Source organism: Triticum aestivum, chromosome 6B (genome assembly GCF_018294505.1).
Source record: "Triticum aestivum cultivar Chinese Spring chromosome 6B, IWGSC CS RefSeq v2.1, whole genome shotgun sequence".
NCBI classification, from domain to species: Eukaryota; Viridiplantae; Streptophyta; class Magnoliopsida; order Poales; family Poaceae; genus Triticum; species Triticum aestivum.
In genome coordinates, this window is record NC_057810.1 from 725,137,152 (window position 1) to 725,162,826 (window position 25,675).

The 25,675-nt window shown below is 43.7% G+C and overlaps 1 protein-coding gene and 1 pseudogene across 3 annotated transcripts; one reads left to right on the plus strand and one right to left on the minus strand.

Annotated features, from left to right (window-relative positions):
• Positions 1–295: 295 nt before the first annotated feature.
• Positions 296–3,203, plus strand: LOC123140074 (putative F-box/kelch-repeat protein At3g17280). 3 transcript variants are annotated; one of them, XM_044559802.1, is made up of 3 exons: positions 296–658; positions 1,755–2,550; positions 2,660–3,203. In XM_044559802.1, the coding sequence occupies exons 2-3, from the start codon at positions 1,808–1,810 to the stop codon at positions 2,685–2,687; spliced, it is 771 nt and encodes a 256-aa protein (XP_044415737.1). In that variant the 5' UTR covers positions 296–658; positions 1,755–1,807; the 3' UTR covers positions 2,688–3,203. The 3 variants fall into 3 exon arrangements, with proteins under 3 accessions (XP_044415737.1, XP_044415738.1, XP_044415736.1); XM_044559803.1 differs by having other exon boundaries at positions 2,727–3,203; XM_044559801.1 differs by having other exon boundaries at positions 1,755–3,203.
• Positions 3,204–11,520: 8,317 nt separating this feature from the next.
• On the minus strand, positions 11,521–25,024 carry LOC123140075 (disease resistance protein PIK6-NP-like; annotated as a pseudogene).
• Positions 25,025–25,675: the final 651 nt, after the last annotated feature.

A 25,675-nucleotide genomic window follows, 5' to 3' on the forward strand; every position in this document is an offset into this window, starting at 1 on the left:
ATGACCTTTTTTTTCAAATGCATAATGTACAACTTTTATATATCGTGAACATTTTTTTTTTGGAATGATACAAACAATATGTTTAAGATGCCAACATTTTTCAAGATAATTTTTTCCCTAAATTTATGAATATTATTTAAAAAATATCAACAAACTAGCGGAAGCAAATGTAAAAAACAAACAGCAATGAAAACCAGGAAAAAAAAACCCACAGAACCAAACCAATGCTACAGGGCAGAAAACCGTGGTGTGGTGGGCCGGCGCATCAAGGGAAAGGAGCTCGCCACAAGCGATACATCACCTTGTCTCAAACAAAAAAAAAAACAAGCGATACATCACCGCTCAACTCTGCTCCACTCCTCACCGCCGGCTCATCACCGCTCGAGCTCCGCCGCCCGCCCGTAATCAGCCGCTGGCGACGCGCGTGGCCGACAAGCCAAGGCCCTTCACCGACCGGTTGCGCGCCAGCTTCGTCCTCCCTCGACCCCCGCCGCCGGCCGCCCGCCAGCTTCCTCCTCCCTCGACCCCCGCCACCGGGCGCGCCGCGGAGTCCTGCAGCTGGACGCACGGCCACGTTGGCCCGGATCTCTGCCACCGGGCGCGCCCAAGCCGCAGTGCCTGCAGGTTGCGTCGACAAAGTGCACGCAAAGTGTTCGCGGTAATGCCTCTTCGTCAGAAATGCAAAAATTCGTTTCCATGGTGCACCGTACGTTTGTCCAAGTGATTCATATGCTTGTTTTAGTTACCTGTATGGCTGCTCACGCTCAACCTGCATTTGTTTGTTTGGTTGCAAATGCCGCCTAGTTTGTTTGGTATGGATCCTCATGTTCAAGCTGCATTATATGTTTATCAGTTGCCATCTGATTTTTGGTTTGGTTGTCCTGAACCTGAACCATATCTTCCCCTTAATCATTTCTTCCACAAGATAGGTGTTAACGGAGTACTTGCCATAGGTAGTAAACTGATCCTTATGCTTGTTTGGCTGCATACCCATAGAGTTATTAGTATCGTCCTGCCCTATCTGCTATATCATGTTGCTGTATATAGGTAGCATTGCAGAGTAAGTGCCTGGGTTCCCCAATTTGATTGTAGAAAGAGCCAGTAGAGTAGCAGTTATTAGCTGTGAGGTTCCAGGTTATAACGTCTTGGCCATAACCCACGTGAGTGGTGAGAACAAGCGGTCTTATCCTGATGAAAGAGTTATATTGCGCCTCAGAATTCGTTCTCTGATGGCCTCTCATCCATCTGTTATTCGTCATCCCATTTGGGCAGCTAGCTTGCATTGTTATCTACCAACTGTCATTCCAGAAGGAAGCACAGGCACCGTCGTCGTTGTTGATAGTGGTGCAAGCAGCAAGGCAATTCAGAGTTTTTCTCTAAGCATCTCCAAGACATGTTGTGGCTGTACCTGCATGCATAACCTGATTTTGAGTTTCTTGTTACTACAGTAGTTCCTTAAATCTTTGGAACTGAACATACGTCACAGATGCGCAGCTACTACTCTGATTAAGTACTTGCACATGAAGATTGTTAATAATAAATCTGTTTCTGATCTGTGTTTGAAATAAGCGCCAACTCAATGGACCTGGCTTAGCCCTTACCTTCTCAAGATTGTGCTGTTCTTTTGAACCACCTATTTTTGCATTATGTTCATAAGTAGCTGCTTGTTATATGCATTTTAATTATTTTATCACAGGATGACAAGCTTTGAACCTGACCGCCAAGTGAAAATTTTCATTTTTATGTTACTGCAGGGATCATCTGACATTTCAAGTACTAATCGATCTCAGATTGTGCTTCTTTTGCGATGGCGAGGAGATCTAGCAGGAAGAGAAATGTGCAGACTGTTCTCACCGACCTCCCTGACGCACTCATCGTCGAGATCCTGTCACGGCTGCCACTTAAGTCGCTTTGCTGCTGCAAGTGTGTCGACACGCACTGGTACGACCTCATCTCCCACCCTGAACACATCAAGAAGCTCCCACAGACCCTCGCCGGCTTCTTCTTTGACACCGAAGACATTGGACGCTGTCCCAAAGTAGCTCGGCACTTTGCCAATATCGGTGAACCACCTCAGATTGATCCCAGTTCCCCCTTCTTGCCGCCTGAGTTTGAGCTTGTCAGGCTGGAAGACTGTTGTGATGGCCTTCTCCTGTGCTGCTCTTCTCAGCATCCGTTCCGCCGTTTAGTTTGCAATCCTGCTACAGAGAGATGGGTCGTGTTACCCGCATTGCCAGCTGACTCCAGTTGTGTAGCTCAGGAAGACACCTTTCATTTGGTTTTCGACCGTGATGTTTCCTCCCATTTCCATGTGTTTCAGATTGTGTTGAAAGATTGGCGGTGGGTGGCGGGCATAAATATATACTCCTCGGGAACTGGGTCATGGAACTTCATGGAAAGTGGGTGGGAATCTGATACCAGTATTTGCCACAACAGACATTTGTTTCATCAAGGCATGCTCCATTTTGTTAGTTTTCAGTCTACAGTAGTGTCGGTAGACTTGGAGGGGAAGAAATGGAGGGTAATTCCAGTGCCAGAAGGAGTGCAAAGGTATGAGTTTGCTATTCTTGATCTTGGTATTCTTGGTCGATCCCAGGGGCACTTGCATTACATGCTGCACACAGAGAATCGTTTTATAGTTTCCGTCTGGTGTCTTCAGAACTATGATTCAGATGAATGGACGCTGAAGCACCGTTTGAACAATAACAAGTTGCTGAACAATACAGGTACAGTCTATGGCTATGAATTCTGTGCCATCTCATGTCATCCAGATCGTAGTTTGATTTGCTATGTTAATCTTCGTGACAACACAATGATGGCGTATGACACTGCTCGCGAGGAGGCTCGTGTTCTCTGCTCTGTTGGCCGAGGCGATTTGATGTCATGCTTTCCCTATGTTCCGCTGTTCAGCGATTCTAGTGTTCCCCTGAGTAGTTAGTTGCTCCTCGGTCTTGTAAACTAACGATTTGCAGCCGTGTAATGCTTCAAGTGCTAGCTGTGTAATGGGATGATTGAGAGACTCCCCATTGATGAGCTCTACTTGTTAACTCAGAACTTGTATGCACGTACTGCTACTTGCAGAATTATATACTATGTAGTTTTGTTTATCGTTGCGTGCAGCTCATATGTGCACATGACAGAATTGCTTATCTTTGGTATATATGAGTATGGATCCTTTGGGTGCCAATAGTTGTTGGCTGAAAGTTAAATGAGTACTCTATTATATATTGTATATGTAGAAAATTTGCTTGCCGTTGGAAGCAGCTGATATATGCACGCGACAGAAACATCTTCCTCTTAGAATTGCTTATCTTTGCTATATGAATATGGATCCTTTGGGTGCTTAGAATTATTGGCTGAATTAAATGAGTACTACTCCAGTATATATGTTGCTTAGATGGAGCAGCCTTTTTTACTCATTCTTTTTTGCTCAGATGAGCAGTAAGGCTAGTAGCCTTTTTCACTCATTCTTTTTTGCTCAGCATCATTTTTTTTTGCGGGAACCGTCGGCATCATCTTCATGCTGATGCAGCCCACTCAAGAAGAGAAGAGTGTGCAACACATCAGCCAGGAAACAGAAATTATTAATAGGTAACAACAAGGATTAACTGTAATATACTCTCTCCATCCGGAAATACTTGTCATCAAAATGGATAAAAGGAGATGTAGTATATAGCGAAGTGTACCCTCCAACACTAGTTGCTTATACTGAAATTTATCAAGAGATGGACAAATCCTTGGTGATCTTCGAGGAGAGCCGGTAGCGGTTTAGACGCCCAGATCTATCCATCAGCGTCAACCAGGGACGGAGCTCCCGTACAAGCACTGGTGTCAACTGACACCAGTGCGGTTCAACGTAACAAGTTTTACATTTGACCCCAGCCAGAAAAATCGATTGACCCCAGCCCAGATGCTAAAAAGCAGCACAGGCCCAAAGTGTCAGCCTGATTTACAGTCGTGCAAACAAAAAGGTAATAAGTAGCCAACACAAAGCCCACAAAACATTGATCTGATCGCTGCTTGGCCTCCGATATACGCGGCCGTACGTGCAGGTCGCACGTCCCATGTGCCTATTCGTCTCTTCGCCGCCTCGGTCCTGAATTCTCGCACCCCAAAAGAAACCGTAGAAATCTCCAATCTCTCTCTCACCTCTCAGTGGAACAACACAAGTGCGAATCAACAACAGTTTGTTTTGATGGCGGGCGGGCGGGCGGGCGGCCGCAGCGGCAACGACACAATTTTAATCTAATATAGTCGCTGACGGAAGTCCCCTAGTCCAGGTTTCATGCAAGGTACACCATGATCATACGTAGATACGCAAAATTTGGTGCATCTACTTTTAAATTTGGTGCTAATTTTGTTGATTGTCAATGATTTTAAAAAAAATAATATTGGCAACCATATTTTGCATAACAAAATGGGTGAGCAGATTATGAGTGATTGACTAATTTGCTACTCCGTATGTGGGGAAAAATATATTTTCTTCCATTACAAATGATGGCATGACTGATCTCTTTAAGAAGGTGAAAGTTCATGTTCTCGTAAAAGAAAGAGGTGAAAGGGCGTGAAGGGAAATGTGAGTCTGGAGTCACTTTATATTTTCGCTTGACGATATTCATTTTTGGTAGTCTGGTATGTTTTGTTTGTTCATCTGTTTCTCGAAATTACAAATCTAACTCCAAAGTAGCCATTTTTTTCTTAGATTTTTTTCTTCTTAATTTGTATGTAAGTGATTTCTTGAGTTTACTGGGTATGGCAAGCTTTTCTCATATTGTTTGCTGATTGCATATTTTCATTCTTTGTATTATCTTCGGATTTGTATGTTTTATTTATATCTCCCTGCTGTAGTTTAGTATGTAGTGGGCACTGGCTGACACCAGTGCCGATTTTTTCTAGCTTCGTCCCTGGCGTCAACTTGGTCCAGGTAACAGTGTCTCCATTTCCAACATCACCAAGATATATCACTGGAAAAAGGCCAAGGAAAACCACAACCCGAATGACATAGTACAAATTAATGAGTACACAGAGAGAACAACTGCATTAGGCCCGTAGCCGATTTCAAAACAGCAGCAGCGCTTGCATCTCAGTCTCAGCAACAATATAAATTACAGAGGGTAGAACTGTAAGCACATTCCAGGGTTAGCAGAGGTTAATTAACAATTTCGGGTTAAGAAACCCTGAAAAGAAGACAAAAATGCGTTGGTCTTGGTCCATGTCAATCGAACTGGAGGATGAAGCGTGCAACAGCTGCTCAAAGATTTGAGTACCTCATTTTTTTTTAACCGGGGGTAACCCCTTTCCATTACTCACATAAAGGAAATACAATAGTTCAGAAAACCGACCAGGAAACCAAAGAAAGGGGAAAGCGAGTTCAAAGCATCCTTGGGAAACCCACGATAAACACCCATCATCGGGCAGCTCATCGCGGGGGAAAACCCAGTGACACCAAAATATCTACGCCACGCTACCGGAACAATTAGGCTAACCAGAGTTATGCTCACGCAGGAGCCTAAACCCACTCACACCACCAGGCTACGGAAACCAAAAGAGCCAAGGACAGTGGATAGCATGTCTCATGCAAAACGAACTGGAGAGAAAGCTCTTGCCCGTGCCCTTCAGTTGGTCCCTCCCGGTGCCGCACAGATACGCATCATGTTCGAAGCATTGATTCTCAGCATCTTAGCTCCACGCTCCATTGCTTCACGGTCTTCTCCCATCATCAGACCTGCCCAATATGTAATATAACCACAAGCAACGTCTATTACATCAAATGGAGATCTCAACTTCTTGAATTCAAAGATGGTTCTGTTATGAGAATTCCACACAGCCCAACAGAGTGCAGCTAAGCCAAAAGTATAGAACCTCTCCCCATCTGGAAGGAAACTATAGCACCAGGAAAAATACTGCCATATATTGTTCGGACAAAGGTCCGTTCCCAGCATACATCCCACGGTCCTCCACATGACCCTAGCCAACGGGCATGTGAAGAACAGGTGCTGGGATGTCTCTCTGTTATCACAAAAGGAGCATGAAGGATTCCCCAACTAACTTCGCCTCCTCATTACATCTCTAATTAAAATGGAGTCTTGGAAAAGTTGCCACGGGAAAATTTGTATCTTAAGCGGGATTCTGGCTTGTCAGATCCACTTATAATTACAAGCAGCAAAGTTTCTTTCCAGGTAATTATAAACTGATTTGGTAGTAAACTTGTTCTTCTTTCTCCCCAAGGACCATATAACCTGATCAGGTTCACTAGTGGTCGGCCACAAGGTCACCACTCTCTGCATTTCCCTCCATTGCTCTAGCAGACGGGGGTGGAGACGCCTGCGAAAGAAATTGTCATCCACACCATTTTTAAAACTTGCAACCATGATCCCTTGATCATTGCAAATGCTGTAAAGTGCAGGGAATTGGTTACATAAAGGAGGTTTATCATTGATATAATCATCCACACTCTAGCAAGGTTACCAGATTTTAGAACTACCTTCCTACCCATAAGGTAGTGTTCTTTGACTTTCATAATAGCCTTCCAAATAGGAGAATCACCAAATTTAGATTTTACCGAAACAACCGTGTCTTTTTTTTAGGTATTTGGCTCGAATTATGTCCTGCCACAGCCCTTGTTGTGTTTACAACTTCCACCACCACTTGGTGAGAATGCTAATGTTTTGTTTATGCAGGTCTTTCATCCCCAGGTCTCCTTTTTCCTTGGAGCGGCAAATTCTGGACCATTTCATCAAATGGTATCGTTTCCGACCTACATGCTCTTGCCAAAAGAATCGTTTACAGTGTTTGTCATGTTTCCAATCACTTTCTTCGAGAGTAAAAACATAGACATATAATAGAAAACTATGCTGGTTAAAGATGTATTAGGGAGAATCAAACGCCCCCCCCCTCCCCCGAAGAAGCTGCATTCCCAATCCAGGATTCACAGCACTTGAGGGGAATCTCTCGTCCAAGAAATCCCAGTCCAGACTACGTAATGTGGAAAAGCTAACTGGCACTCCCAAGTACTTCATAGGGAAATGCCCAATGCTGCAATTAAACAGCTCGGAATAGAAGGCAATTGTTTCATCATCTCCCCCAACACAGAGAATCTCACTTTTCATGAAGTTAATCTTAAGTCCTGACATAAGCTCGAACATGTATAGAATAAGTTTAAGGTTTATAGCTGCATCTTTGTCATGTTCGAAGCAGATAACCGTATCATCCGCATACTGTAAAATGGCCACTCCACCCTCGATCAAATCCGGTGTGAGCCCAACAAGTAGCTTCTCTTTTTGGGCATTGAGAACCATTTTTGAGAGGGTTTCTACAGCAATATTAAACAAGGAGGGGGAATGGGGGTCGCCTTGGCGAACCCCTTTGTGGCTTTGGAAGTATGGGACATTTTCATTATTGAGTTTAATACTCAAAGTGCCATTTCTGAGAATCTTACCTACCCAACCACACCAGGTGGGGCCAAAGCCCCGATTGCGATGACACTCAATGAGGAAATCCCAAGTTATCTTGTCATACGCCTTTTCAAAGTCCAGCTTCAACACAACACCAACTTTCTTCTTATGGTGTGTGTGATGCAGCACTTCATGCAACGTAAGGATCCCATCCATAATGTTCATATTCTTAATGAAGGCATTCTGATGTTTATTAATCAGCTTGTCTGCAAAGATAGCTACCCTATTATCCAGCACCTTAGTAATAAGTTTATAAGGACAGCTGAGCAGGCATATGGGTCGGTATTGCTGAATACGTTTAGCCCCATTAAGCTTTGGAATCAAGGTGATAATTCCATAATTCAGACGGGCAACATCCAGGGTATTATTATGGAATGCTTCAAATAGCCGCATAATATCATTTTTGATTAAAATCCCAGTAGTGTTTATAAAACTCAGTTGGGATATTATCAGGTCCAGAACCCCTATTGCTATCCATGCTAAATAGGGATTTCTTTACTTCCTCTTCAGTGAACACACTAGTCAGGATGAGGTTGTCATCTTCAGTAAGTCTCTCATCACTAGACCAGGTTTCAGGAGAGAGGTGAAATAGATTTCCACTGGCCGGGCCAAAGAGTTCCTTATAATAGGATGTTGCATGAGCCAAAAGATCTTTAGTGCCTTCTATAACCATTTCCCCATCAGCAAGGGAGTGAATGGTGTTTTTCATCTTCTTTCCATTGGCTATACGATGGAAATAGGCTATGTTTTGATCCCCTTTAAGTAACCATCGCTCGTTCGAGTGCTGAAGCCAGAAAAGCTCTTCGTCAGCCAGAATATCATTGAGCTCAGCACACAATATGGTTCTTCTCTCATAAGTCTCAGGATCCAGGGGGGCAGCTTCCTCCTTCTTTTCAATCTCTTCCAGCTCCTTTTTAACCCATTTCTTCCTCTTTTTGGCATGGCCGAAAAGGTGGGAACCCCATCCTTTAAAGTATTTTTTGATACATTTTAACTTTATGTTTAGGATGTCAATAGGGTCCTCAGATTGCACAGGCTGCTCCCAGATCATCTTAGCTTTAGCATAGAATTCCTCGTTCTTCAACTAGCTGAGCTCGAATCTGAACTCAAGCAGGTGCATGGGACTTTTTTTCAAGGGATTTGTTGTGAACAACAAAGGGTTGTGGTCTATGACATCTCTCACTAGTTTACGGACTGTGACTAGTGGGAATAGGTCTTCCCAGTCAAAGCTCATGAGCACTCTATCAAGCTTCTCGGGCGTGGGGTGTCTCTGCTTATTGGTCCACGTAAATCCGCCTCCTCCCATATGAATCTATCTAAGGTTCAATGATTGAATGACACTGTTAAATCTATCCATATGCTGAGATCGATGGAGAGACTTGTTCTTGTCACTACTATCCCGTAGGATATTGAAGTCACCACCAATCACACAAGGGGTTTTAATACTGCCACAAACCAAGATTAGTTCATCTAGGAACTCGTCCCTCTTCTCATCATGTGCTACCCCATACACTACCACAAGGGTCCAAACACATTTGAGTTTAATGTCAATAATTGTGGCCTACAGCAGATACTTACCTGCCGCCCAAGACACAATTTCTAAGGTTTCTTTTTTGATCCCACATAGGGTACCACCAGACTTACCAGTGGAAGGGATCCAGTTCCAATTAAACCTCTCAAAGGGGTCGATCTTCCTAAGGTATCTAGGTGCAAACTTATCCTTCTTCGTTTCTAGGATGCCCATAAAGTCGAGGGAGTGGTCTCTAATGATGTCAGAGAAGCAGGTAGTCCTCCCTCTTTTACCTGCTCCTCTAAAATTCCAAACGAGACCGTTCATTTTTTTCTTTTTCCTCCCCCCTTTCTGAAAGCTCTACTAAGAGGCTGAGTAGAGCTTCCAGTTTCATTCTGCAAGGTTACCCCATTTTTTTGACTATTGGTAACCGGCCTAGCTATTACCACATTAGGTTTTCTTTCTCTCTTCTTCCTAGACCGCACCACAGTATATTTTTCCTCATCTACATCATTCTCCTCTTCCCAGTTCATGTTCAGAGGTGTCTGATCCCCTTTTTCATTGGTAAGGATAATTTTTCTATTATCTGCATCATGCTCATCAGCATTTACCGCTATTTTTTCCATGTTTCTACAGTTCTCAAGCTCTCTAAGGATATCCACACTGGTAAAATCAGTGTCTGGAATGTTAACTCCCATTTTAACAGCCTTAATAATAAGATTGGGATTGGATAGCGCATCAAAAGAGTTAAGATTATGTGGTATACCTTCTAGGTCTCGCTTTTTTGCTGCTTCCATAGCTTTTTCTTCAACCTTCTCCATCTTGTTCTAAGCATTGCGCAGGCTGAAGCGGAGGTTCTCCTCATTCACCAGCGGATGAGCAACCAACAACTCACTATCCATCTCACCCTCAGGCATCTCAACCTTGTACTCATTAGTGTTTGTCATACCAATATCACAGTGATCAGTAACATCCACCACCTGATGAGATTTTTTAACGATGTTAGAGTAAGATTTTTTAACAATGTCGTCCAGCATGAAGCAGCATCATATAACGTCGCTTAAGCTACAGTTCACTGTTAACACATACTACTACTCTACAACATAATGGTGTATATCATACAAAAGAGAAGTGATCCCCGTAAGAAAGAGTAACCCCACCCGACCCCCGGGTCGCCCCGCTCGGGCGACTCGGGCAGTTCACGAGCCCTACTCGCCATCGGAGCCGAATCCACCTTCCCTCAACCCGTCGCCGCCGGAGGACGCCGCCGGGATGCACTCGGGGTCCGACGGCGGTGGCAGGGATCCTCCTCTCTCCTGTGTCTCACGCGTGGCGCGGAGCCCTTGTGCGTGTGGAGGCGCGGGCGACGGCGACTGCAGCCCGTCGGGCAGCCCGGTCACGGGCGACGGCTTGCCTGGTCCGGGCAGTGGCGACTTATGCTGCTGCAGCGCGTCATCCGGCTTCGGATCAGCGACGGCGTGGAGGACCTGGTGGGCTGCTTGGAGGCACCTCTGGTTAGATATCTTCTGGCCGGTGCAGCCGACGGTGGTGGTCATCTCCTCCATCGGAGGTGGTCGGCCTGAGGCTGGGTGGTCGGATCTTGAGATCCGTCATCTAGTCCCGGCTGCGAGTCGGGAAGACATGGTTGCCAGTGAAAACCAAGCCAACGACAGACGATGGCGGTATTCTGCGCCGTTACTTTGATGAAGGCATCGTCGAGTAACTACTGTCAACCCACTCGTGTTGCTTCATGGGACACCCTAGAATCTGGTGTTCCAGATCAGACGATGGTGGCACTACGGTGTCGTTTCTTTCTTGGGAGTATCGTTTGTGGAGCAGCGCTAGAAGGCAGAGGCAGGAGGCGTAGCGTTTCTTTCCTAATGCTTGTCAGTTATTTCCAACACCAACAGCATCATCTTGATGGAGAGAGAGAGTATCCGTATCGTCAGGCAGAACTATAAAGATAGTAGAACTGAATAAGCACATGGGCAGACATAAGCAGAAAGGGCATGTCAACTGCCATTGTTGACATACTGAATCAGCAAGGACACCCAAGTACCCAATCTGCTACTGAAGCACCTGTGAAACTTTCGAACAAATGCATCAGAGTCTCCTCAAGAGATGTATCGCTGAGTTTAGGATGGGTCTGAACCTATCAGCGTCATCTTCATTCAGGAAACAGAGAATGTCTCCTTGACAAAATCACCAAGATGTATCACGGAAAAAAGGAGGAGGAAAATAACAATCGGAATGACATACAAGTGTTAGAGTTTGCGAGTTAATTAGCTTTTTCGCAATGGCAGTAGCCCATTTGAAAACAGCAGCAACTGCGAAGCAGGGCAGGGCACTGTTGAATCATTGAGCTGCAGAGGTAGACACACAGCCTGATCATGTACATGAGGCCATGAAACAGAAACTAAAGAATACAAGGAGTAACATCTAAAAGAGTTTTCCACCTAGAAAATGCCTTCAAACCTGATCATGCTCACAACCGTAGAAGATTGCCTTCAAACACAAACTCCGCAAATATGCTGTCAACTAATTAGTGGTCAAATGTAAAATATGGAAAGGATGCATGTCAAATACGGAGTATAATACATTATCCAACGGAGAGTACACTATAGTGGTGTATCATGGACGAGAGGGGTTTCGAGCTAAAGATTTTTAAACATGAGAATCGGCTGGCCAGATGACAAGCAGCGGCAACTCCGCCCCTTCATGGTTCTTGGCTTGTTCAATCAGAGCTGGGCATTGGAGACCCGTCAATTATCTAGAAAAGTGTAGGCTAGGGTGGTTGAGATGTGCGCTGGCTGCTCTCTTCATGCTAATCTTCAGTGCTTCAACAGTGACTAGTCACCACCAACACCAAAAAATTTGATGATACTGACGCAGGGGAGGTTCCCAATTCCAAAGTCCACACAGTCAGCTTCAACTACACACAATAAACGAAGCTCGAGTTTTTCTAGCTTAGGCATGGACCCTGCCCCAAACATCATATCTACTGGTTTAGGCCATGCATCATAAATAAAAATCTTCAAGAATCGGAACCAAACCTCACCACTGAATCTGAGCTTTCCGTTTGACTCTGCTTCTCCCACCAGATGCAAAACGAGAAGACTGGGTAAGGCCCCAAGGGTGCAGAGGTCATCCTGCTTGAGCCCCTCCACATCAAGGCGTAGCCGTTGGAGGTTTCTGAGGGAGCCCACCCATGTCGGAACAGAGGCCGGAAAACAGATAGCAAGGTCCTGGAGGGTAGGCAGTAACAAAGATTCCTCATGTAAGAGGCCGCCCCAATCATTCCTAATAATCAGGGAGCGGAGATTCTGGGTGCCTAGCTTACACAGGGAAGAGACCATAGAATTGTTGCGATCCTCACCAATCACATCAGTATCCTCATGTAAGAGTCTCTTAGAATGGTCAAGCTCCAGACTCCTCAAATTCTTTAGTTGGCCAAGGCCACACAGGAGTTGGCCAAGGCCACACAGGAAGTCAAATGGCTGAATGGAGGCATCGACATCTTTCAACGTCTCTAGTGCTTGCATCTTTGCAATCCCATCAGGAAATTTAACAGCATCATTAACAAGTAGATGCATCAATTTTCTGAGATTCACAATAGATGCAGGTAATTTCTCTACACAAGCGTTTTTTAGGTCCAGAATCTCTAAGCACCCTAAACGCCCAATTTGTTCTGGGAGCTTGCTTATTCTTGTACCTTGGAGGTTCAGGTACCTCAGCTGGAACAACCTCACTATATTTTCAAGATGATGGTCTTCCAATTTGGAGCAAGCCATCAAGTCGAGAACACGCAGATGTCTGAACTCTTCCAAAGAAGGGATTTCCAACAGACCTCTAACCATAGTAAGTGATCGGAGATGGGAAAACACGAGACCCGCTGTCAATACTGTTGAATTTCCTTCCTTTACACCATGTAGACAGAGTTGACGAACAACTTTGCTTTGATTCCCAATTGTCAGAATGGGAACACCAAGTAAAGTAACGAAGTTCTCTTCTATGGACTTGGATATGATGAAATCAAGAATCGTGTCATGAACTCGACAACACTTCACATTGCCATATTTATTTGTCTCCTCAGGCTGGATCAAACCCCTATTGAGTAGTTCATTAAAACACCTTCTCTATGAATGAATCCTTCAACAATCCATCTTCTTATCAGGCCCTTCTTCAAAATAATAGAATCTTCTAGATACAAGCTTAGATATAAAAGACATGTTTTTAGATAAAGAGGCAGATCAAAGTAACTAAGTGACAATATCTTCATCATTCCTTCGACATTAGGATTTCTTTCAAGTGCACGACCAACTGAATCTTTCACTTGATTCCATAGATCTTCTCTTCTCTCTTTGCTAGCCAACAAACCAGATATAGCAATGATCGCCAAAGGTAACCCATGGCACTTTTTCAATATCTGCTCAGAAATTTCTTTAAGGTATGAAAGGCAATCTTCATCAGACCTGAATAACCTTCTTTAAACTAACTGTCTTGAGTGCACCACATCAAGAGCCCATATATTGTAAACACAGCCATTGAATGATGAGCAACATGAATGAGCGACATTGTTTATACGAGTAGTCGTGACTATTCTACTGGTAGAACTTGTAGCAGGGAATGCACACTTAATAATATGCCAGGTATCCACGTCCCATATATCGTCAACAACAACAAAGTACCTGTACATGGACAAATAAATATTAGCATAGCTGTAAAATAAAGTGTGCTGGATAGACAGACAAAGAACAAATGAAAAACAAGTGCTAAAAGGGAATATATTACATACTTAATTCCTTTTGCATGTCCATGTTAGTTTGGAGAATTACATGGAGCAAGGGGGATAAGCAATTGTTTAAACAAGAGGCATGCCCACAGCAAAGATCAAGACTGGACAATTATGTTGAAAGACAAGAGATGGATAAAAAGATGTATAATTATAGATTGGCGTCGATCAGGTGGCCATGAGCAACAAAGCAAGAATCTGGGTGTGGACCCAAAGATCCAGTGATCTAAAATGAAAACAGAGTAAACTACATATAATATATATAATGTGTGTTTTCCCTCGCAGACTACTGATTTGGGCATGCTTTCCCATTAAAAAAATTAGGCTCACTTAACCTAGTAAACAATTTTTTTTTTGATTTTGGATGGCTACATTGCCAGTGATGTATGGCCGTGTAGGGCAACAATAGTGGATGATGCCTAGTGGATCTCAACGGAGCTGGTCTCGATACAGCAGTGTGGCGTTTGGTTGGCGGGACCAGAGAGGATAGGAAGAAGAGTGTATCAAGGCACGATTAATCTGGTCTAAAGAAACAAGGGAGAGGTGGAGGTAGAAAAAAGTAATGTGTGTGACCACTTCCGTGTGAAAATCAGGTAACATGGATGCCACACTTGCAAAATCAGTCATGAGCTAATGTGCACAGATAATTATAGATCAGGATGCTAAGGGAGCTCAAGGAGAATTAGAAAGAAAAGTGAGCCAAGTTAGTACTATGAGAAAATGTAGTGTCATGGGGCTCTACTCCTAACACAAACTTATGCCATATAATTACACAATAAAAGGGAGTAGCGATGTGCCTATGTATTGAAGGAGATTTGTGAACATAGAATTAAATGGAGCTTTTTAACAAGTTCCACTAGTACAATCTTCCTATGACATCTAAGTAACTATTTTATACATTTAGAGATGACAAGGAGAAATAAAAAGGAAAATATAAAGATAGGATGTACCTTTTGTCTTGTAGGAACTCAGTGATCTTGCTGACGAGTTGTTGTGTACTCCCCACTTCCGTGTCACCATAATCTTTATTAGCCACTTCACTGAGAATGGTTCTCAAGATAGTCATCATGTTTGGATTTCGTGAAACCGATACGAAAGCCCGACAATCGTATTGTCCCTTGAGCTCTTGATATACTTGGTTTGCAAGAGTTGTCTTGCCCATACCTCCAGATCCAACAATGGAGACTATCTTCAGTTGTTGTTGTTGCTCTGAAGCATGAACATCCTCTTCTGTTAATAGCTAGATTATCTCAGCCTTGGGCTTATCAATTCCAACAAGCTTCGATGCATGCTCAAATATAGCAAGAGCTCTAGGATCAACAGTCGCATTGGCCGTCTTGGAGAAGGTCTCATGATTCTTGTATCTTGCATTCCTCTCACCCACCTCTTTGATTTGTTTCTTCAGATCTTGGATCTCCTTGCCGATCCGACGGCAAGCCTTCATCTTCCCCAACTTCCATAGTGAATTTTTGATATTGTCGATGAAGCCATCTGGCTTTTCGTCTTTGTCGCCGATGCTCTGCATGAAGTCGTCGATGGCATCCTCCAGGTCATAGGACAGCTCTCTTACCTCATTCATCCAAACTTTATCCTGCACATCAGGATCCTCCTCCTCAGACATTTTGAGGAGAAAAGCCTCCATGGCGGCGAGCTCATGAGTGAGAGATTTGATCTCCTTGCGAACTGTCTTGAAACGCTTGTACTCGTTGCCGAGCAGAACGGTCAGCTTCCCTATGACGGGTTTGAGGACCCCCATCGCCACGCTGACGAGTGCCGCCTCCATGGGCATGCAATCTCAGAGCTCAGCCAGTCAGCTGTGCGTGGAAGACAGGTTGCTAGATGCACTGACAGTAAACAGCTAGCTACGAATCGACAACCTGAAAAAGAGGAGAGCATGGGTTAGTATGGACTGAACATCTACGATAATACTTTTTCTAAATTTGGGAACATTTTCTAAAATCCCGCAATTATTGATATTTAAAAAAACAATAAAAACCAGTAAAAGGGGGGGGGGGGGGGCAAGCAGAGGTTAGTAATCTAAGGTAGTGAATGGTTCTCCGAAAAATATAGTAGGATGTGGCTACGGCGGAGATGGTGGAGCAAATGGAACTAAACATACCTGGGCCAGCAAACGAGGCGCCACACAGTCGCTACGGGCTAAGGTTAGCATTTGCATGTCCGCTGCACCCATTATGCGCGGAATAGAGGTCCCATCCACAAGGCATTTACATGTTCGTGAACATTTTTTTCAAAATTTCACGAACAATTTTTAAATTCTAGAATATTTTCGAAATTCATTACAAAAATAATTAACAAACATTTTTTTGAAATTCCAAACATTTTTCAAATTATGGACCATTTTTTTTAATTATGGATCATTTGTTAACTTTTTTTTTTGAAAGCCCTTTGCCCTCCGTCTCACGTGGAACGTGCGGCTTTCGAAATATTGTGCATGTCTGTCGCCCGCTTGCAACCAATCCACCCTGGAACGTTGCTTAGGAATGTAGCTTAACAGCGGCACAAAGCTTCCTTGAATCCTTGATGTCTAGCTTGCTGAAGAATTTTTCTTTTTTAACAGTACAGATGACTTCATTCCTCAAGGGTTTTTCGTTCATCTTTTTTTTTCTCTTCTTTTTTAAGGAGAAGGCATGTCAGGCAAAGAAGCAATGACAGTACAGTACCAGTTTACATAACTGCAGGGATGATTCTGTCAATGCACCTAGCTACTTCACATATTCTCTGAGACGAAGATTTACTTGGGGAGTAATAACAATTTTTTTCATCCTGTACTGAAGCATCTGGGAAGCATCAAGTTTCAACAGTGATATATAGGTATATAGTAAAAGACTGTAAGCATAACATCATCCAAATAGTTGAGAAAATGAGAAGAGCCCTTGTTTAGATTCATGAGGTAATGTTCTGTTTTTTCGGTTAAAAAGGGGGGATAATTTTGTGGATCAATAACAGCTCAAGACCTACTGAAGATGCACAAGCAGTTCACAGCACAATCCAAAAGAATGTCTGAAACTTGTGCTGAAGACATACTGTGCAGCATATTGGTGTATGCATGTACTCCCTCCGTCCCAAAATTCTTGTCTTAGATTTGTCTAGATACGGATGTATCTAATACTAAAACATGACTTGATACATCCGTATTTAGACAAATCCAAGACAAGAATTTTGAGACGGAGGGAGTATGTAAAAGGAGCAGGAGCAGCAACCCGCAACTCTGATGTTCTTGCCTTGTACCTCCAAATTAATTAGTGTAAAGTTGTTCCCAGGGGAGATCTGGCGATGCATTAACTCTTTACTGGTCCTTGTCGATCTTCCAGGACAGGATGTGGCGATTTCGATGCACAACACCTTGGCGATCTATCTGGTAGCGGTTTCGACGCCCAAATCCATCGGCATCATATTCATCCATTTCCAACATCACCAGGATCCATCACTGGAAAAATAAGAAGGAAAACAACAACCCAGATGGCATACAAATGTGTAGACAGAGAGAGCCATTACAGTTGGCATGCATGTTAAATACAGTAGCTTTCTCGAATGGCAGTAGGGTAGTACTCGCCGATTTTGAAATAACGATAGAACCGAGTAAGCACATGCAGGCACAGTTGACCCCCTCCTCATGGAAACAAGCAGAATCGGCATGCCCGCTGAAACTTGAAATGTCCACTGCAGAAAATGTACTTGTTGACATGAATGTAGCTGAAAACTCTGAAAATTGTTTTCAAAATCGGATGAGGAGCAACTCTCATGTTTGGTGATGTTGCTTGGTTTTGGCTTGGTGAGATATTGATGCGAGTAATAGAAGCCCCAGTTATGCAGTGCAGCAGCCCCTCTTGAGTCTTGATCCCATTCAACAAGAGAATTTCTTGTGTCCATTGTCAGCAGGGACACCGAAGCACCAAATCTGCTAGTGAAGCATCTGCCGAAATTTGGTACAAGAGACCGAGTGCTGGCGCTGCACTCACTGGGTTCAGGATGGGAATGAATCCACCAGCGCCATCTTCATCCAGGAAACAGAGATTGTGTCCTTGCCAACATCACCAAGACGTATCAATGAAAAAAAGGAGGAAACAGAGACAAGAACAGCTGCAGGGCAGAGCAGGGTTGAACCTTTGAGCTGCAGAGACACACAGACAGACAGACGGATGTGTACATGAGGCTAGGAAACAGAAATTCAAGACAGCCTGATGATGTACATCTCAAAGAGTTTCCCGTCAAGAAAACTACAGCCTAAGCTAGAAACGCATGGCATTACCCAACCAAGACAAAGGGGGTGCGTGAGATGGAGCAGCTCCAGGCAGCAACTCTGTTGGAGACTGCATTTTTTTTTTCAAGTCAAATTTGTTGCATAGGTTGCTCCTTTCACATGTCTAAAGGGCAACTGAATTTCTAACAACTCCGAGCTGCAAAATGTTTGCTGCTACTGATAGATACGGCATACGGTTTTGAATGATAATCTGGATGATCTAGAACTAGAGATTCACAACACTCAATTACATAAATGCAACATGATAAGGAACTAACTTTTAAGGAGTAACATGTGTCAAAAGCTAAAAGCAGAGGTCTGGCCTGATGCATTATTAACTCGTCGCTGAGTTCAGGATGTTCCTTGGCGACCATCAACGACAGCTTGTGGTGATTTCGAGGCCCAGTGCCATCATCTTCATGCAGCTCATTCAGGAAACAGAGTCTCGTTTCCAACATTAGACAGGCGGCCAAAATAATCATCCGGAGAGTAACCCTGCAACAGTTGGTCAAATAAAGTTCTATCAGTGGTTAGACTGTAAGCATGTATAACAACATCCAAATCGCTGAAAAGAGGAGAAGAGCGTATATGTAAAATCACACATCTGGTCAAAACTGAAAAATGTAAAATCTGCTTATGCAAAAACATAACTGCTTGCAAATCACATATTTGTACTCACTAACTAATCTGTAACTGAAGGCTGAAGCATCCAGCAGTTATCAAGGGACGCCCGGAGAAACAGCCAAACACAAAGATAGATTTGAATAGCTACGTATCATTCAGAAAGAAACACACATTTTCTGAATGACAGCTTGGAAGCTCTACAAAGAGTTGCCCTGCAAGAAACTGCTACATTATCGAACAAAGACAAAGAGAGCACAATCAACACAGACAAGAAGAGCTGCAATTACACCACCAGTGCAGTACAATGCTTGTAGTTAAACTGAATCCTATGTGGAACTTTTGTACGAATTCATGCACGCTGCATTACTGGAGTCAATCAAGGAGTAAACAAGTGCTTAAGCTAGTACCTTTTTTAAGGCACATTCCTGTAGAAAACTTTGTATATGCTTTAGGGAATCACTGCCATAGAAAAATGCTTTCAAACACGAATTCAAACAATATTGTATCACAAGGACTCCACATGTTGTCAACTAATTATTAGTCAAATATAAAATATGGAAAGCATGGATGTCATAGATTATCCAACAGAGGAGGTACATTGTATACTAATGTATCATGAAAGAGACAAGTATCGAGCTAAAAATGTACAGCGTACTTGGGAATCAGCAGACCGTACGGCGAGCTCCCCAATTCCTATTTCTTGGCTTGTTCAGTCATGGTAGAAACCGGCGGGAACCGTGCTTATTATGTGACTATAGTAGGGCGGTTGGGATGTGTGTTGGCTGCTCTCTTCATCGCAGTCTTTATGGCTCCAACAATGCCATCACCGCCAAGTACTTCACATTTGACAGTTGTGAGGCTCGGGAGGTTCTCTATTCCAAAGTCCAGACCGTCAGCTTCAACCTCGTACAAACTCTTAAGCACAAGTTTTTCTAGCTTGGGCATGGACCCTGCTCCAAACATTGGAACCCAGCTTCGCCACTGATTCTTATCTTTTCGTTTGACCGTGTTACTTCCTCCAGATGCAAAATGAGCAGAGCAGGTAAGGCTCCAAGGATGCAGAGATCACTTTTCTTGATTCCCTTCACTGTAAGGCGTAGCAGTTGGAGGTTTATGAGGGAGCTCACCCATGTCGGAACCTGCGAAATGGCCGAAGACCGGGTAATAAGTTTCTTGAGGGTCGGCAGGCACAAAGGTTCCTGTAAGAGGCTGCTCCCTCCATAAATAGTCAGGGACCGGAGGTTCTGGGTGCCTAGCTTACACAGGGAAGAGAAGATAGCTTTGTTGCACTCCTCTTCAGCCACATATGTATCGGAAAGGTGTGGCTGCACCCGGGTGTGCTCACACCCATTATCTGAGCCATTGAGTTTCGTCGAGATTCGTACATATGGCTGACACACTGCAGAGTATTTGCAGTAGCTATCCTCTCAAATCAATTAGTTGTCCCACGCTAATGTCACATGGAACATCGACCTAGGTCCTAGGTCTGGTTCCTGTCAACTTTTGGCAGGACATGCTACTGGTCCCATGTGAGCTGTTTTCAACTCGCTTCACACATAAAAAGCTGCCTCACACAAGCTCCAATGCTTGCTTCTGGATGAGTGAGAGAGGGCTGTGAGAAATAGCAGAAAATGGGGAGAAGAGAGAGGAGATTGAAGCGTGTGAGAGAGAGAAGAAATCAGTAGAGAGAGAACACGCAAGTGAGAGAGGGGCTGTAAGAGAGAGAGTGTCTATCTCTTCCACACGAGAGAGAGAGCAGGAAGATAGAGAGAGAAAAGAGCTCAGTCTGAGAGAGGGGGTCAGAGAGAACAGGAGTATAGAGAGAGAAAAAGAGCTCAGTGTGAGAGAGAGGTTACAGAGAGAGGGACAGTGGGAGTATAGAGAGAGAAAAGAGAAAGAAGGAGAGAGCGCATGTATTTTTTAAAAGAGAACTGGGAGGGAGACAGGAGTCAGGAGATGGAACCGGTGAGCAGGTTACTGTTTATGCGTCCAGGTTACTTTTACCTGTTCTACAAATCACGCTGGGTAGCAGGCCATGGTTGAGATCTCGAGAAAATGGAATCTGCTAGGAATGGTGTAGATAAGGGGAGTGCCCACACCCGGGAGTAGAAAAACCTGTCTCTGTATGTATCCTCAGTGTCAGAATCAACTTCAAAACGAAGGTCAAGCTGCAGATTTCTCAAATTCTTTAGTTGGCCAAGGCCCCATAGGAAGTCAAACGGCTGAATGGAGACCCTCACATCTTCCAACGTCTCCAGTGCTTGCATCTTTGCAATCCCATCAGGAAATTTCACATAATTATCAACAAGTAGATGGGACAATTTTCCAAGATTAATAATAGACGTGGGTAACTCTTCTACACAAGTGTCACTTAGGTCCAGCATCTGTAAGAACCCCAAACGCCCGATTTGTTCTGGGAGCTTGCTTATTATTGTACATTCAAGGTTCAAGTACCTCAGCTGGAACAACTTCACTATGTTTTCAAGATGTTGTTCTTTCAGTGATTGGTCACTCAAGTCGAGAACACGCAGATGTCTGAACTCTGCCAAAGAAGGGATTTCCACAGCACCTCTGACCACAATAAGTGATCGGACATGGGACAACACGAGACCTGTTGTTAGTACTGTTGAATTTCCTTCCTTGGCACCTTGGAGACAGAGTCGACGAACAACTTTGCTTTGGTTCTTAATTGTCAGAATGGGATCGCCAAGTAATGTAACGAAGTTTTCCTCTATAGACTTGGATATGATGAAATCAAGAATTGTGTCATGAACTCGACAACTCTCCACCTTGTCATATTCATTTGTCTCCACAGGTTGGATCAAACCCCTATTCAGTAGCTCATTAAAGCACATTTCTCCTAAATCATATGTTGTGTATCTGCCTTCTGTATGAATAAATCCTTCGGCAATCCATCTTTTTATCAGGCCCTTCTTCCCAATAGTAGAATCTTCTAGATATATGCTCAGATATAAAAGACAAGTTTTTAGATAAGGAGGCAGATCAAAATAACTAAGTGACAATATCTTCATCATTCCTTCGACGGTAGAATTCCTTTCAAGTGCACGGCCAATTGAATCTTTCACTTGATTCCACATATTTTCTTCTCTTCCTGTGTTAGCCAATAAACCAGATATAGCAACTATCGCCAAAGGTAACCCGTGGCATTTTTCCAATATCTGCTTTGAAACTTCTTGAAGGTATGAAGGACAATTTTCATCAGGCTTGAATAATCTTCTATGAAATAATTGCATTGAGTGCACCATATTAAGAGGCCTTATATTGTAAATATGACCACTGGATGTTGAACAGCATGAATGAGCGACATTGTTCATACGAGTTGTGGTGATTATTCTATTACTATAACTTGTAGTGGGGAATGCACACTTAATAATATCCCATGTGTCGATGTCCCATATATCATCAACAACAACAAAGTACCTGTACATGGACAAATAAATGTTAGAATATCTTTTAAATAAAGAGTGTACACGTAGATACACAAAGAATAAATGAAACACGTTAACATTGACAACATGAAGAGGATAAATACACAAGTATTAAAAAGGCATATGTTACAGACTTAATTCATGTGTGCACATCCATGTTACTTTGGCACATTACCGAGAGCAAGGGGGGTAAGAAATTGTTTAAACAAGTGGCATGAAAGAAATTTTTGAAACAAGAGGCATCACCACAGAAAAGATCAAAACTGGACAGTTAAGTTGAAATACAAGAGATGGATCAAAAGATGAATAATCATATATACTTAATTTGTGTGGAAGGGGCGCCGATCAGGTGGTCATAAGAAACAAGCAAGAATCTTGGTGTGGACCAGAAGATCCAGTGATACAAAATGAAAACAGTGTAATCTACATATATAATATATATAAAAAAAATATGTTTTAACTGGCTGTGTGGGCCAATTGTGACTGTTGCCTTTTTCTTTTCTTGTGTTACTGACTTTGAGAACCTTCTCCGTCTTCATCAATGAAAAGGAGCAGCTGGCTGTCTTTTCGAAAAAAAAAACAATTTAGGCTCAGTTAAGCTAGTAAACTATAATTTTAACGATTTTGGTGTCAAATCACCGATGACGTATGGCCATGTAGGGCAACAATACTGGCTAAGGCCTAGTGGATCTCATCCGAGCTGGTCTCAATAGAGCATTGCACCTTTGGGTTGGTGGTACGAGAGAGGAGAGGGAGAGTGAATGGAGGTGCAAAAAGAATTGGATGTGTGTGGCAGCCTTTGTGTGAAAACAAGGGTGACGTGGATGCTACACTTGCAAAACGAGCATCTATATATCATCAAAATCACTGTCCAAACCATTCATGAGGTAAAGTGCTACAAACATTATAGGTCACACATAGTCAAACCATATATAAGTCAACAAAGGGATTAGCTATGTCTTGAATATCATAGTATATCAAACGAAAATGACATTATTAATCATGACCAAAGGCTCCTAGGACATGTTATTCTCTGTACACTCTCCGTTCTATTTCTTTTGTTTAGAAAATCGACATGTTCTTTATTACAAACATTTGACCACTACCTTTTCTTTTTACATATGGGGAAAGTATGAATATAGATGTTTTCATGGAACTTTTCAACACATTCCACTAGTACAGATGATGAGATTTATACATTCAAAGACAGAAGTGAAAGTGAAAAAAAAATGATAGAGATAGCACGCACCTTTTGTCGGCTAGAAAATTACTGATATTGATGATAACTTGTTGTACATTTGCTGCTTCCGTTTTAGAATATTCTTGACGGCTAACTTGACTGTGAATAGTTCTCATGATATGTATCATGTCTGGATTTCGCGACACAGATAGGAAGGCCGAACAGTCGAATTTCCCTTTGAGGTCTTGGTACACTTGGTATGCAAGAGTTGTCTTGCCTGTTCCTCCGGATCCAACAATTGAGACTACCTTCAATGGCTCTTCTGCAGAAGTGCGTCCATCCTCTTGAGTCAACAGTTTGATTATCTCAACCTTAGGTTCATCGATTCCCACCAATTTTGAGTCATGCTCAAAGATAGCAAGAGCTCGAGGGTCAACGGTTGCATTCTTGGAGTTGGATACAGCCACACCAGTCCTGTATCTTGCATTCCTGTCACCCACCTCAGTGATTTGTTTCTTCAGATCTTGGATATCTCTGCCACTCCGACGGCGGAAGTTCAACTTCCCCAATTTCCCCAATGATTTTTTGATCTTCTCAATGAAGCCATCTGGCTTTTCGTCTTCGTCATCAACACTTTGCATGAAGTCGTCGATGGCATCCACCATGTCATAAGAAAGCTCCCGCACCTCATTCATCCATACTTTATCCTGCGCATCAGGATCCTCCACCTCGGACATCCTGAGGAGAAAAGCCTCCATGGCAGCGAGCTCATGAGTGAGAGACTTGATCTCCTTGCGCACACCCTTGAACCGCCTGTACTCTTCAGCGAGGAGAGTTCCCAGCTTCCCCAGGACAGGCTTCAGGGCCCCTGTCGCCACACCCACAAGAGCTGCCTCCATGACCATTTGCAAGCTCTGTCAATTCTGCATATGCACTGACAGTACACTAGGGATGCGTCTTCAGTTTACACCCTGGAAAAAGATGGATTAATCTAATGTGAGCCTCTGAGCCCAGCCACTAATGCACTGAAAAAGCTAAAAATCACCGGCGGATCATACCGACCGGAATTTTTCTTCACCAAGCTTGCTACGTCGATTCTGCTTGGAGGCCGTCCAATAAACTGACAGTAAACAGCAAGCTATATTTCCGTCTCCAATCGAAAAAGGCAAGACCCTGGAAAGAAAAATAATCCAAGTTAGATGAATTAATCGATGTAAGCCACTAAGCCCAAGCACTAATGCACTGAAAAACGACGGCGGATCATGCCGACAGGAGTTTTTCTTCACCGTGCTTGCTATGTTAATTCTGCTTGGAGGGCCCTCGAATAAACTGGAAAGAGAAATAATCCAAGTTAGCCAAGGGTACCCTGAAAGCTCAGAGTACGCTAGTAGCAGCTCAGAGTACGCTCGCTCTGCTCTCAGCATGGATCGAGCGCGCTGACCGTGAACAGTGGAATTTATTCCACTCCCTGCGTCGTCGATCTGAACCCTGAAAAAGAACTGATTCACGGACAATCTCTGTGCGGGACGAGCTACTGATCGATCCCGTGCAGGCGCAGGCCAATGCGCCGGCGGCGGCCGCGGCTCAGGAGAGGAGGAGATGGAAGCACCGCAGTGGGGGAGGGGACGGGGCCGTACCTAGCGGGATCGGGAGGCCGTGGAGGATGGCCGCCGACGAGGAGAGTGAAGCGGCGAAGCTCGGACGCCGGCGACACGTGCACCGCGAGTGAGAAGGGGGTGGATCTGGCCGTCGTCGCTTGGCCTTATCCTGCATATGTCTCTCTGTTCTGTGGGGCCAACTCCACGTGGCCTAGGAGGATATGTGAATTCAGATTATTTTCAAGAAAATGTATTTTTTATTTACTATTCACCCAGAAGCAGTTGACCTCGGCAGCCAAAATGCCCTCCACAGAAAACTGAATGAGATGGGCTAATTCGCCCCCGAGGTCACGCCTCATAATTCTCTCCCCACATCCGCGTATTTTATATTCGACACCCGAAATTCATACTATACATACAACGTAAAGCTACTCTATATGATCAAACAACGGGCAACAAAATCGGCTTCAAACGGACAATAAAATCGGTTGCAAACAGACATAAACGAACTTGACATAACCAAAAGATCATCTGAGTTCGTCGCCAGACAAGTTCTTAAACATCATCAACAACTAAAACCAATATAAACATAGACATAGGAGGAGGAGCGGAAACACCACTTCTGCCCCGGGCCTTTGCCCATCCGGTCATCGGCGCAACTGTAGGCGTACGTGGCTAATGGAGGATCTTGCACTATAAGAAATATGTCAACTTATTGTTGGGGAACGTAGTAATTTCAAAAAAATTTCTACGCACACGCAAGATCATGGTGATGCATAGCAACAAGAGGGGAGAGTGTTGTCTACG

Excerpts from the sequence above, each read along its gene's own strand:
- LOC123140074 (XM_044559801.1), top strand. The coding sequence starts at position 1,808 with ATGGCGAGGAGATCTAGCAGGAAGAGAAATGTGCAGACTGTTCTCACC.